The following is a 13,854-nucleotide window of genomic DNA, read 5'->3' as shown; positions in this document are numbered from 1 at the left end:
CCAAGGGAGGGGACTTGGACCAGAGAGAGGGGGGAGTCCACCCATCACAGATCCAGTATCTTAACCCTCCATTCTCCTGTTATAGCACTACCAAACGTCAGGCACATAACCAAGCAGAGAGGTGTCCAGGATAGCGCTTAGACTTCCACCCAGTATCGTGTGGCACCCCTGTGGATACCAGGTGAGAGTAACAGCTACTTGACATCTCTGCTTAATCTGATCACTCTGAATTGGGCCAGGAGGACGTGGTACCCTGAATATGCCAATGTCTAGTGAGTATCTTCTGAATCTTTGAGCTATCCCTGTTGTATTTTGTTATAAATCGGATGTCATTCATCTGTTCTGTGGCGTTCCCTCTTTGTTTTGTCTGTAGCAGCTCATTCCTGGGGATCGTTGATACTTGATCAATGGCCTGTGAGATGTTGGATGACTTGTATCCTCTTTGCATGTCGTGGAGTAATTCACACTCTTCTTTGTAGAACCAAAGCAACTAAACCAATTAGGACCATTGCCAACCAAACTTACGGAAATCTCTTCTTTTCTCTCCCTTAACATCTACTCAATGCTGTCTATTGATAATTGTTTTTGACTGCAAAATGTATGAACCAATCTGCAAATCACTATGAATCTGTATATATATCACGATCACTGGGAATTAAATCATCCACACATATGTCCAAACACAAATGTCACATGATATGCACCGAATCACGAATGGTGAATGCCCGATCTTGGGACCACATTGGCGCCAAATATGTATCAAATCCATTGTTATTACACATTATGAACGGTAGCCTAGAAAAAGACAGGCTAGGTCGAAACACGTGTCGGCACCACCTGTTATATCATCAATTGATGAATTCGAGACAATAAAAGATTGGAAAAAATGAAAATCACAAACCTTGTGGAACTACATTTTTCAAATGCAGCAAAAGACAATGGGGTAAATCCCAGCATAAGAAATTGCACACGCGCCGAATGAGTGGAAACTATAACAATTCTCTATGGATACACACAATAGGTACCACGAGCAGGGGCCTTTTTTTACAAGTTTCCACCAAATGGCTGCTAGTGCACCGATAACAAAGATGGAGGGCGCAGCAACCAATAGTCCCTGGTGCTCTTAACGCATGTGTAGTAAAAGGGTTGACACCCAAGCTGATGACACCCAACTCATTGTTAGGCTTCCTTCAGCCACCTTCTCTCCTTCCCTCATAACTGACTGCCTAATCGCCATTCAAAACTGGTGTGCCACCAATGATCTTTGTTTAAATGCCAACAAGACGGAGATCCTCCTCATTGGTACACCCACTCCATCCTTTCCCCTCACTCTCTGGCCGGCCTCCCTTGGCTCTCCTCCTGCCCCTACCTGCGAGGCTAAGAACCTCGGGGTCATCTTTGACTCCACACTTTCCTTCTCTGCACAGATCTCGAACGTCTCTAAAAAGTCAAACTTCTTACTGCACCTCCTTAGAGGTACTCTTCCTTTCCTCTCCTTCCATCAGAAGCTCACTGTCTCTCAAGGTCCGATTCTCTCTAGGTTGGACTACTGTAACAGCCTCTTTCTAAATCTACCTGCCTCCACTTTCCGCCTTTTACAATTTATCCAGAACAGGACTGCAAGACTTGTCCTTGGCCTCAAGCCCTGGGATCGTATCTCTCCAGCTCTGAAATCCCTTCACTGGCTCCCAGTGGACGCAAGGATTATATTTAAAACCCTCTGCATTGTCCATAAAGCTTTCTGTGGCCTGGGTCCAAAATACCTTCAACTATCCCTCCGTAAATACCTCCCCTCTCGAGCCCTTCGCTCCTCCAACTTCCTCAAGGTCAGTCGTTTTACAAAGAAACGAGCGGGGGGTAGATCTCTGTCTTTGGCTGGGGCCTCCCTTTGGAACTGCCTCCCTGCCACCTTGTAACTTGAGGAGAACCATCTACCGCTCGGAAAGCTCCTCAAGTTCTTCCTCTTTGCTTCTGCCTTTGCCCCGCTTTTCCCCTGCTGATCTGATTTTCTCTCTCGGCACTGTGCACCTGGACAGCCTCTGTACATTGGGCCCAGGTACCTGCTCACCCTGCCACCCTCCTGCACTGCCTCCAGGCCACTGCTTGCACTGGGGCCTGTAGCTGTACCCATACAGTCCCCCACCTACTCTTCTTCTGTACTTCTCAGATACACCCTATCTGACTAACCTTGCACTTTGCCACCTACCGGCTGCACTATCACTGTTTATCACCTTTAATTTATTTGACTTATTATTTATTTTGTTCTCTCCTATGCTCTGCACTTTCCAATTTCTCCCCCCGCCCATGCACTTTCCCCCTTTTCCCTCCCCCATGCACTTGCACGTTCTCAAAGTCACTGGGTCTAGTAAGATCGTTTTTTTGTTTCTCCCCTGTTCCCCTCCCTTCGCCTGGTTGCACTCTGAAACACCTGTGTACGAGCACGATATAAATAAAATATCATATCATATACCTGACGAAAAGAAGGCAGTATCCTTGAGTGACCACCTGTCTTGCCCATGCATCAGTAGTAATGTTGTGCCATTCTGCAGAATGTTGCATCAAGTGTCTGGCCACCGGTGTAGGATGTGTGGATACCTCAGTGATTGTGTTGCTGGTGCAATACCCGCAGGGACAGGGGAGGATGTAGCTTGTTCAGCATTACCTCCTCTACCTTTTGCAAGTCTAGCAAACCTCCGTTAACCGTGCTTTCCTAGTGCTTGCTCTCTTCCTCTTTGTCCAAAGATGCTAGAGTAACAAAAAGGTCTGGTTTACCAACTCTGTGGTGCAGATTGGGCTGCTTGTTGTCATACTGCGGCTTTGCCACTGCCTCAGAGGCTTGTCATTTTGGGGCCATTTTCAGCCTTGGGTCCAAAGAGATTCAACCCATCAAAAGGCATATCCATCAATCTTCCCTGGACATCTCGTACAAACCCAGATTTTCTGAGCCAGGAGATGCTCCTCATCGCCGAGCTCGTGCCCATCGACCCTCCCCACACAGTCAGAAGAATTCAGGCCAGACTGGGGAGCTTTGCACATTGCCTGCTCACCATCTCCAACAATGTTTCAGAAACCATTGCTCATTTCCCATTCCGGGATGTGCTCTGCTGATTATTTTGTCACTGCCCACAATGCGTGGGTGTACATTACCAGAGTGAATGATTCATGAATTGCTTTCATGGCCATGCTGCCTGAAGCAAAGATCTTTTTAGATAGTGCATTCCCTTTTTATCCTCCCTCTCTGGGGGCAAGGACGATTAATCACTAGATTTGGCACCCAAAAGATCATCTGAGAGCAAGCTTTGATAGCCTCTCCTTCAAAGCTTTCGGCATCATCGACTCATACGAAACCGCAACTGTTTACCTTGTCAACAGAGCCGAGAGACGACATTTTCACATTGCAATCCTCACATCACTTGAAGGCAGAAGGCTTTGGGGTCGACATCTCAAAGAGAAACATCACATTTTCCAGTAGTTCATATGTGCTCTAAGCTTGAGGAAAAAAAGGAGCAACTGTCACGGGGTGCAGTGCAGGCAATTTGCACCATCCCCAATGTGACGTCATGTCCCGATGGTGAGGGATGCTGAAGAACCTCAACATCAATGCTGCACAGCGCCCCCTGGTGGCAAAAAGCTTCCGAAATCTGCTCCTGCAGGGGAATGAATACACTTAAGAAGAGAAATCTGTAGGAGGATGCGATCCATTAGAACTGTTGTTCTGTCTTGAGGTGGAGAAATGAGGGCTTGTGCAATATCATGCTCTGTCCTGTGTGGAAAGGTGAGTGGTGTGACAACTATCATTAAATACTATAAGATATACCACAGCTAAGGTAACGGATGGTACTTAAGATCTTATTGAAGATCATGCACATCACTAAAAGCATCAGTCATGACAACTTGTGCATTTTAATTTACAGAATTTCTTTCCATCTTCCATCCTTAAATATCTATATTCTGCAACTAACTCTACATTGTTACAAGAAATTTGCCTAGGCTGCATTACTGTCACTATTATGTTAACATGCTTATGAAATCACAAAAACATTTGCAAACATGTTTTTAGAAATAAAATAGCAAGTGTAGTCCCTGAAGAACTCAATTTGAACAGACGCTATCATTGTAAAACAAAATGAACATTACCTTTGGATTTAAGGCACACAGCATGGGAGTCTCCTTCATTCTGTTTAGCATTTCTGTACTGGCTCCGTTCTGTAGCAGCACTTCAATAATTCCTTGATAGCCCCACCTTGCAGCTATGTGAAGAGGTGTGTCTCCTTTCTCATTTCCAATATCCAGTCTACATGTCTGCACATCATAATAAACTAAAGCCTTCACACACTATAAAAAAAGAAAGGGACATTTAAACCACACCCACTTGAAAAGGATGGCAAAAAGTCTACCTTTGCCAAGAGTTCTCATTAATAGACTTGCCTCGATAATTAAATGGAGTACCAGATTTGGCAATAAAGTAGAGTAAGCCATCAATTTGTTTAATACATTTTAAAGTATATTTGCTTATCCATTTCAAGGCATAAAATAGTTTTCAAAAATTGATTAGCAGCGTTTGCTAATTAACATTTTCTTGGTTAGCAAACAACCCCATTTGATTAGCAGTGCTGTACTCATATTTTTTGTGTCACCAGAAGTTATTTGTACCCAACATATAAAATGGGCAACAATACAGCAGTTCTGTGTATCGGTGAAGTAGGACAGTGAAAGGGGTCTGGCCTGGCAAATTCGTTAAAATTCTGCTAGGCTTGTAGGTCGAGTAACTTAGTTTACCTACTCTACCTAAGAGACATGCACTCGACGGATGACAACAAATTTAAATGCACTTTCTGTAAAATGGTGCACGTCACCACAAGCCCACTTTATGTTTGACATGATAAGTAATTTATAATGTGCCTGTACACAAGTGTTTCTAGGCACGACAAGACAAGGAAAGGAGGACAGAGGGAGGACAAAACAACAAACTTACTAGGCCTGGTGTCATTCAGGTCATGCAAATACAGGGGGACGGAGGGGGAGAAGTGCCAGGTAGGTTGAGGGGGGAAGGGAAAGTGCAGGTAGCTTAAAGTGCTACCGGTAAGTGGCTCATAAGTGCAGAGTGTCAGGGGACTGTCGGGTTGCAGATACAGACCCTTTAGTGCTTGGGAGGCCCGGAGGCAGTGCAAGGGCAACTGGACATGCAGGAGCCTGGACTTGAAGTTCAGTGGGTGGAGGGGTGACCAGTGTGCAGAGTAGTCAGGGACATCAGCAAGGAAGAGGGAGAGAAAACAGAAGCGAAAAGGAAGTTCTTGAGTTGCTTAAGGAACCGGAGGTGGTCCTGCTCAATTTTGAGAGAGGGAGGCCCCAGCAGAGGAAAGATCTACCACCCACTCTTTGCCTGGAGAAGCGTCTGACCCTCACAGTTGGAGGAGGATGAGCAGAGGGCTCGAGAAGGAAGATGCTTAGGAAGAGAAAGCTGGAGATAGTGCAGTCCCCGACCCCAGAAAGCCTTGTGGATGATGGAAAGGGTCTTGAACTCAATCCTTGCAGCCACATGGAGCCAGTGGAGAGATTTCAGAGCTGGAGAGATACGATCCCTGGGCTTGAGGCCAAGGGCAAGTCTTGGAGTCCTGTTCTGGATAAGTTGTAAAGGGCGAAGAATAGAGGCAGGCATATTTAGAAAGAGGCTGTTGCAGTAGTCAAGCCTAGAGAGGACCAGGGCTCTGGAGACAGTGAGCTTCTGGGGAAAGTGAGAAAAGGAAGAATACATTTGAGGAGGTGCAGCTGATAGTGTGACTTCTTAGCGACATCAGAAATGTGAGGAGAGAAGGAGAGGGTGGAGTAAAATATGACACTAAGGTTTGTAGCCTCACCGGAAGGAACAGGTGGAGGGCCCACGGTGGGCGCCCAGAGTGAGAGAGGAAAGGAGGGAGCAGGTGTCCCAATGAGGAGGATCTCGGCCTTACTACCATTAAGGCAGAGATTATTGGAGGCAAACCATTCCTGAATTGCGGACAGGCAGTCTAGTATCAGAGAAGGTGCAGAAGTGGCTGAGGGGAGGCTGAAGGAGAGCTGGGTGTCATCCCCATGACAAAGTTACAGCCGAATGTAGAGATGCAGTGGGTGAGAGGTGCCAGGTAGTGTTGAAGAGCCAAGGAAAGAGGTTAGACTCCTGGGGAACACCACAAGTAGAAAGAGAGATAGAAGAGAGGAACGAACGAAGTTGGACCTGGGTGGGTCGATCAGTGAGAAAGGAGGTCATCCAGGCCAGGGCCTGACCAGAGATAACAAGGTTGACGCGGAGGCGATTGAGCAGGATGGCTTAGTTGACTGTGTCGAAAGCAGAGGATAGATTAAGGAGCATGAGGACAGAAGCAAAGGTAGAGTCAAGATTAGAGAGAAAGTCTTCACAGGTGTTCAGGAGAACAGTTTCCGTGCTTCTGGCTGCCCTGAAGCCAGACTGGTGGTCGTGGAGACAGCCAACAGATTCTGTATGTAGATTAAGCTGGGAGAGGGCCAGCTTTTCCAGGAGTTTGCCCAGGAAAGGAGTGACAGAGATCGGGCGATAGTTTGCCAGAGAGGAAGGATCGGCAGAGGGCTTCTTAAGAAGGGGGTGCAGGAGGGAGTGCTTAAGGAGGGATGGGAAGGTTTCAGTGGCAAAAGAGTTATTGCAGGAATCGGCCAAGGCTGGAGCAAGGGTGTCGATGTGGTCCTTGATGGTTCTGGAAGAGCAGGGGAGCACCTGCTTTGACAAGACTTTCATAGATTGGACTTGTCTAGAAACATTGCCAGGGGTGAACAGGGGAAAGGAGGAGAAAGGTGTAGGAGAAACGGCTGAAGAGGGGCATGGGGTGGTAGAGGAAGAGAGTGTGTACAGGATGTCCTGAGTTTTAGTGGTGAACTGAGATGCCAGAGTTGTGCAGAGGGCCTGGGAGGGAACAGTAGAGGTAGAGACTTCAGCAGGATTGCACACTGCTGCCACCCAGAGGCTAGCCATGCGCAGTGAAACATTTATTTGACATTTACTGCAAACAAATTAAATTTTGGTTTCAAACAGCTCCTGCAAATGCTACTCACACATCATAAAATCGACTTGATTATGCGAGTGGGTAAAAAGACTTTGCAAACGCTGTACAATGTAAAAGGTTTGCTGTATGAATGGACACAAATAAATAGATATGATTAAAAAAGGCTCTGAAAACAGTTTGGCCAACTCTCTCCTGCAGGTGCTAATATATATTGTAATCATAAAGCAAAATAAGCCTGAGAGGCTAATTACAGTTCGCTTTGTGAATTCATTATGTAAGAGGAAAGAAAGTAAGACACTAAGCAGAGTGGGTGGCATAGGAGGCAGAGATCTAGGCAGACTAGGGGGAATATTGTAGTTTTCGGCCATCTCGCTTTCAGAGTAGCTGGTATAAAGCAACAATGTGATATGATAGAAGAATTTCAAGGAGTATAGGATCAGCTATGGGTTAAGCACTAGTTGCATAGATGTATGCAACCAGCAAGTTACAGAGCTAGGTTTGCCATCAAAAGCATGTGTGATCATGTACATTTTTTAAAAGTGTTCAGTCGTCAATTTCATGCATGTTCCGCAACAAAATGAAATATAGTTGACAAAGATTTAGATACACTAACCTAAACTTGACTGCAAAACATGGAGATTATGCAGTGTGCTACAGTATCAATACTGTAATTATGCATTATGTAACAACTTACATTTTTAGGAATGGAATAAAAGTATCATTCCTATTACTTTTGGTTTGCAATTATTTGAAAAAGGAATTCTTGCCTAGCACTCTCACACACAGGCCTTTGGTACTTAAGATCGCTCTCTCCCTCTCTCCCTCCCTCCCTCTCTCCCTCCCTCCCCCTCTCTCTCTCTCTCTCTCTCTCTCTCTCTCTCTCTCTCTCTCTCTCTCCCTCTTTCTTTCTCTCTCTCTCTCTCTCTCTCTCTCTCTCTCCCTCTCTCTCTCCCCTCCCCCTCTCTCTTTCCCCTCCCCCCCTCTCTCTCTGAACTTGCAGTGAACATAGAAAAGCTGGTGAAGAGAGGATTGCAGTGTCTGCTGTGCTTTCATTGAACAGGGTAACTTAAATAGCCAGCTTTTATTTATTTATTTAATTTGGATTTGTATAGTGCACTACAGCCCGGGGGAATCGGGGCGCTGTCACAGGCAAGTACACGAGGACTTGATTAAGGGTTACAAAAGAGCCGCCCAAAAATGTTCTTAGTTACAGGATAAAACAGATTTTACAGGTATTACAAACAGTTATCGCATGGCACAGAGAAGGAGGCAGCGGTCCAGGTGTTACAGCAGCTTGGGGGTCTGGCTAAACAGTAGGTTACCCGGTACAGGTTCATTAGGAGTCAGACAAATAGCTGGCTTTTAATTGATTTTCGGAAGGCAAAGTGCGAGTCAATGAGCCTGATGTGGGGTGGTAAGGCATTCCAATGTGAAGCAGCCAAGCAGGGGAAGCACATCCTGCCTGCACACACTCTCTGGGTTTTAGGCAGGGGATCCTATTGGCGTAGGCGGTCCTGGTGGGCCTGGTTGAGGTGCACTTAGATATTCTTTGGACCAGGTAAGGGGGGCAGGGCATGAAGGCATTTATGTGTGAGGGCAAGCGTTTTGAAAACAATTCTCTCTTTAACTGGGAGCCAATGAACTTGCTTACGCACCTGGGCGATGTGGTCCCTCTTGAAGATCCCAGTGGCTGTCCTGAGGGCATTATTTTGTACCAGTTGCAATTTGGCAATATTCTTTCTAGAGGTCCCTACAAAGAGGGCGTTGCAATAATTCAAGCGTGACCCTAGGAGAGGAATGGCCTGGCTCCATTGAGCAGTTTAGAGTAGTACGCTGAAGACGATGCAACAGCATTAACCTGTCTATCCATTTTAATATTAGAGTCAAGACATATGCCCACGGTCTTGATGGTTTGAGACACCATGATGTGGGTGTTATCAATAGTAAAGGAGCTGTACTGTTTGCCCAGTTTTCAGAGGGTGGCAGAGGATCTTATTAGGAGTAGTTCAGTTTTCTCTGTGTATAGGCAGAGCCAATTCTCTGCCATCCAGGATTGGATAGTAGAGTAGATGGAGTTGAGGGTGTTCATGTCGGTCTGGTAATCTCCAGAGAGGGGGATAAGCACCTGAATGTCATCTGCGTAATTGGTGTACGAGATGCCCAGGGCGGCCAGCAGGGAGAACAGCGGCCTCGTGATTAGGTTGTATAAGGTGGAAGCAATGCAGGAGCCCTGTGGGACTCCGCACTTGAAGAGACTGGGGGTGGCAGAGGCAGAGTCAGAAAAGACTTTCATAGCCCTGTCATGTAGAAATGAGGCAATCCAAGCAAAAGCCTTGGGGGAGAAGTTAGCCGCGGTGGTGAGATGGTGGCCAAGTGTCTTGTGATCCACCAAGTCAAAGGCAACGGATAGATCAAGGAGCAGTAGGAGCGCAGGTTTGCCTGCGTCACGGAGGTCATCAGTTTCAGTACCATGGCGTGGGCGGAAGCCAGACTGCCGCAGGCCAAGGAGACGGTTGTCTTCGAGGAATTTTCGGACTTGCAGGGGACAGAGGGGTAAAGTGAGGGTTTCTTTAGGAGAGGGCGTACCCAGGCTTTGTTAAGGCTAGTTGGGACTTGGCCAGACTGGAAGGAGGCATTGATAAAGGCAGAGAGGAAGGGGGCAAGGGTAGGGGCGCAGTCCTTGATGAGCTGGGCAGGCGTCCCCCTTGCAGTTAGATGGTTTAATTGCATTGAGAAGGGAGGTGACTTCAAGTTCGCTCATGTCCTTGAATTCAAAGGGTGGGTATTTAGTCTCAGCGGTAACTAACAGTGGACGGATTTCAGTGAAGGTTAGTTAACAGGTGGGTGAGAGCCTTATGATGGGTCATATTTTTAGCTTACAAGGTGTTAAGTTTATCCAACATGGCCGTTTGGATGTTGTTACACCAGCTTGTATCTTTAGAGTGAATGGGTGGCAACGGGGCAGGGTTTTTCAGTTCTCTAAAGATGGCAAAAATGTCTTTAGTCCTTGATTTTGCATTTGCTATCCTAACGTCAAAAGAGGCCGCTTTAGCCTTAATCATAGCAGATTTGTACTCCTTGGAGATAGCCTTGAAGTCTGCCTTGAAGGTGCAATTGGGTTTAGCTTTCCATAGGGAGAGAGTTCATCTTTTTTTGGAGCACAGGCCAAGAAGTTCCTGGGAGAACAAAGTGTTTGAGTGCTTGACTTTTTTGGCTTTCCTCATAGACAGCGGGGCGATGGCCTCGACAGCTTGGGAGATACCATTTTTTAATGCAATTTTGAGTGTTTCAGGGTCATTGGAAAACGGAGGAAGGAATGCAGGCATGCTGAGATCGGAGTGATCCTTTCCTTAGTCAGCTGACGGGCACTCCTTGATAAGGCTGCCGGCATGGGTGGCCCTTTGGAGATGACAAGGTCAAATTGAATATAATGGTGGTCAGACCAGGGTATGGGTGTGATGCCAGTGACCCGCATATGGCAGTTGTGCTGGCAGACCCAGTCCAACATGCAACCTTTGTTGTGGGTAGGTGAAGAGACAGCTTGAGAGAACCCTAAAGTAGATAGGGCTTTGTTCAGAGCGGCCGCGTGGGCATTTTTCGGGTCATTGAGACCAAGATTAAGATCACCCAGGAGCATGGCTTTAGAGGTGTTTTTTAAATTATCTGATAGAGAGAGGATCAAGGATTCATGGAAGTCAGAAACTGGACGTGGAGGCCGATAGACCACTTGAAGAGATATGGTACAGTTAGGTGTGGGACTAAGTTTGAGTAAGAGGTGGTCCGAGTTGTGGTCAAGTTCCTTGTCAATTTTCCTGATTGCTAGAGACTCTTTTGCAATCAAGGCAACCCCTCCCCCTCTTTGGACGGGCGATCTTGTCTAAAGATGGTATAGCCATCTGGAATAACTAGGAAAAGGGAGGGGCCAGATGTGTCATTCAGCCAGGTTTCACTAAAAAAGAGAAGGTCGATGTTGTCATTGACAATGGTGTCGTAGACGTCTAGGGCATGTACGGGTAGGGAACGGGCATTGACCATAGCACATTTAAGCGGGCCCAGTGATGCATGCTTAGCCAGTCCTGGTGCCTGTGAAACACTGATGGAGGATGGCAATGGCATGGGGGTGGGCGGCTGAGTGTACCTGGGCTTGGCAGGGAGCAGTGGGGTAGCAGGGAGGAGGGGAGAAAGCACCTTAGTACAAATCATGCAATCATTATAGGGAGCAAAGAGAGTAGCATAGGCAGCAACATTAGACGGCAGCTGTTTGACAGTGGGTACAGGCAGTGTGCTATCAACATGATCATGGGGAGTACTGGGCTCAGCAGGGTCAACAGACAGTAAGGCAGCATCAACAGCCTGTGGCAATCTATGTATGACATTGGGCACAGGCAATGTGCTAGCAGGTTCATAGTGACATTTTCGAACGCCATATGTTCGAAATGCCATTTTTTTTAGACAAAATAGGCGAATTTTTTGTGTTTTTTTGAATTTTTTTAAATTTTTTTTTTTGAATTTTTTTAAAAAAAATATTTAATGGGGGGGTTCCCCCCAACACCTGTTTTTTTTAATTTACACTTTTTTTACTAACGAAACAAAAAAAACATTCACATTTTTTTTTCGCCATTTTGTTTTTGACAAAATAGCATTTAGAAAATATGTTTTAGAATAATTAACCGGATACTGTGCTTAGCAACATGATCATGGGCAGTACTGGGCTCATCACAGTCCATAGGTAGTAAGGCATCATTTGCGGCCGGTGGAGGTGCCGGTATAACAGTGGAGGCAGGCAGCTAAAAGGCTGACACTTGAGTGTTAAGACAATGTCGATTTGAGCTATGAGCGACAAAGTGGCAAGCGCAGTCCCCCCAGGAGGCTCTGGTGAAATCTTAGCCGTGGTTGATAGCGTGTTCCTTAGGCTGCGCTGGTCTGTAGTGGCTGCGTAGGCGTTGTGGAGGGGCTTGCGAGGGACAGGGACTTTGCTACACAAGTTTCAATTTGATTAGCAAACCTAAATAATTGCACAGCAAAATGCTGTGAATACCAATGTTGTGCAACAATGAATGATCAAGTAAGATACCCAATTAGACAGCAACCGACAAATTGTTTCTCATCACTTTTGCTTTAGGTTCTGCATTTATTGGTAAGCAGAAGTTCAAAAGGAAACATGCTACTTTAGAGTCAACCATTGTGCTACTGACTAAAATGATAAGGTGCTCTCACAAAGTACTCCATTAAGGTTATCATGCAGATGAAAAGTAGTAGCAGATAAAAGTGGAAGCAACACCAATCAATCAAAAACTTTATTTCGGGATCAATGAGCCATACTTGGCCATAGATACAGCCTAAATGGTTAAAATCTGCAAATGTATTTCACTAAAAGGCATACACTTGAAACAGGAGATAACACCCATGTACAGACAAAATAGCACTTAAAAGGTACAGTTTAAAAGCCTCCAAAAAACAGTACAGTGCAGATGTTACTAAGATTTTAGCAGCCTGTTTCTCAACAACCAAGCTTTCCCCATATAACTTGATACAGTGAAGACAGCCAAATTATTTGAATTTTTACATAACGTCAGCTACTATCAAGGTACGCACCCCGTAATTAATCAGGCATCGTTTAAGATTTTTGCATCTGATTAAGTTATTTGTAGGGCAGGTAAAAAGAAAATGCTGTAAGGATTCAATGAACTCCGAGCAAAAGGGGCAGAAACATGAAGCTGGCGTCACCCAACAGGATTTGAACGATGTAAGAGGTAGTGTCCCCAATATCATTCTCTCAAAGAGATCTATTAAATAGTTTAATGATAAAAGACTAATCATTTTCCTGTACCACTAGGAGAGCACCATAATCTATGCTCTCCTGAACCCTGGGACACCTATTGCGTTTCATTGAGCACCTTCGCCCTCCCCAGGCATCGCAAGCGGCACAAGAAGAACCCGTGAAGGTGGGGGTCCACACGCTGTCCCTCCGATCAGAAGAAAATCAACCTTTCCACCATTGAGGGATGCTGACAGTGTAGTCGAGTGGCGGAAAGCTGCGTGAACTCAGCTGAGGATATAAACTGAGGATGGCGACCCTGTGCAGTGGAGCGACCTGCAGAGACCGTAAAGGGAGGTGGGAGAGGAGAGCTTGGGGGCTTGTTCAGGTGAGTGCAGAGCCACCAGAGGCCCCTGTGGAGAGAAGCCAGGCTGAAGCCCGGAAGAGGTCAAAGAACAGTGGATTACGGAGTGCAGAGGGAACCCTCCGCATGAGGAGAGAAAAGAGCAAAGGCCCCCAACCCGTGAAGCAGAAGAGGCTTAAGGGGGGGGATACAAAAAAGCCACATAGACATCTTCAAAAATGCCTGCCATATTAGCTCCGAACATAGCCACCCTTAGAATCTCAATTTGGAACATGCCCTCCTCTAGAGCAAAGAAATCCAGAAGATACACAGGGGGAACCATCCTACTTATATTGGAAAAAGCAACCAGGGGCTTGCCCCCAGTTGGAAGGACTCTCTACACCAGAGAGGGTACACGAAGACAAGGGGCAAACGAAAATGTGCAAGACCAGGGGAACGGATCCGCTACTGCCCTCAAAGGGTCTCTGGCAACACACAGAGAGCAATCTCCAGAGGATGTGGCACAAAGACATTAGCTCACCACAGGGAACCCAAATGGGTCAGGAACAGACAGACCGGGGAGATCCCAAAATGGGAGAAAGCCAAGATCAAAATGTGATGCAGTCACTACTCCAGCAACACTTGAGCGACTTTCGAGGACAGAATCGCAGGCAGAGTTCAGAAGCAAATTACCATAATAAGAGGACATGGCGTCGGCGCTCCAAGAGATAAAACTAGAT

The 13,854-nt window shown here is 46.3% G+C and overlaps 1 protein-coding gene across 3 annotated transcripts in view; it reads right to left on the bottom strand.

Annotated features, from left to right (window-relative positions):
• Nucleotides 1-13,854, bottom strand: part of ANKRD27 (ankyrin repeat domain 27) — a 1,511,294-nt gene that overhangs the window by 532,219 nt on the left and 965,221 nt on the right. For all 3 annotated transcript variants that reach the window (XM_069635449.1, XM_069635447.1, XM_069635448.1), the window contains one exon: nt 4,138-4,335. In XM_069635449.1, coding sequence (XP_069491550.1) covers nt 4,138-4,335 — 198 coding nt within the window. The remainder of the gene's footprint in view (nt 1-4,137; nt 4,336-13,854) is intronic.

The sequence above is a fragment of the Ambystoma mexicanum genome, chromosome 1q (assembly GCF_040938575.1).
Source record: "Ambystoma mexicanum isolate Mex_15411 chromosome 1q, UKY_AmexF1_1, whole genome shotgun sequence".
NCBI lineage: Eukaryota > Metazoa > Chordata > Amphibia > Caudata > Ambystomatidae > Ambystoma > Ambystoma mexicanum.
This window is presented reverse-complemented; position numbering and strand designations above follow the sequence as displayed.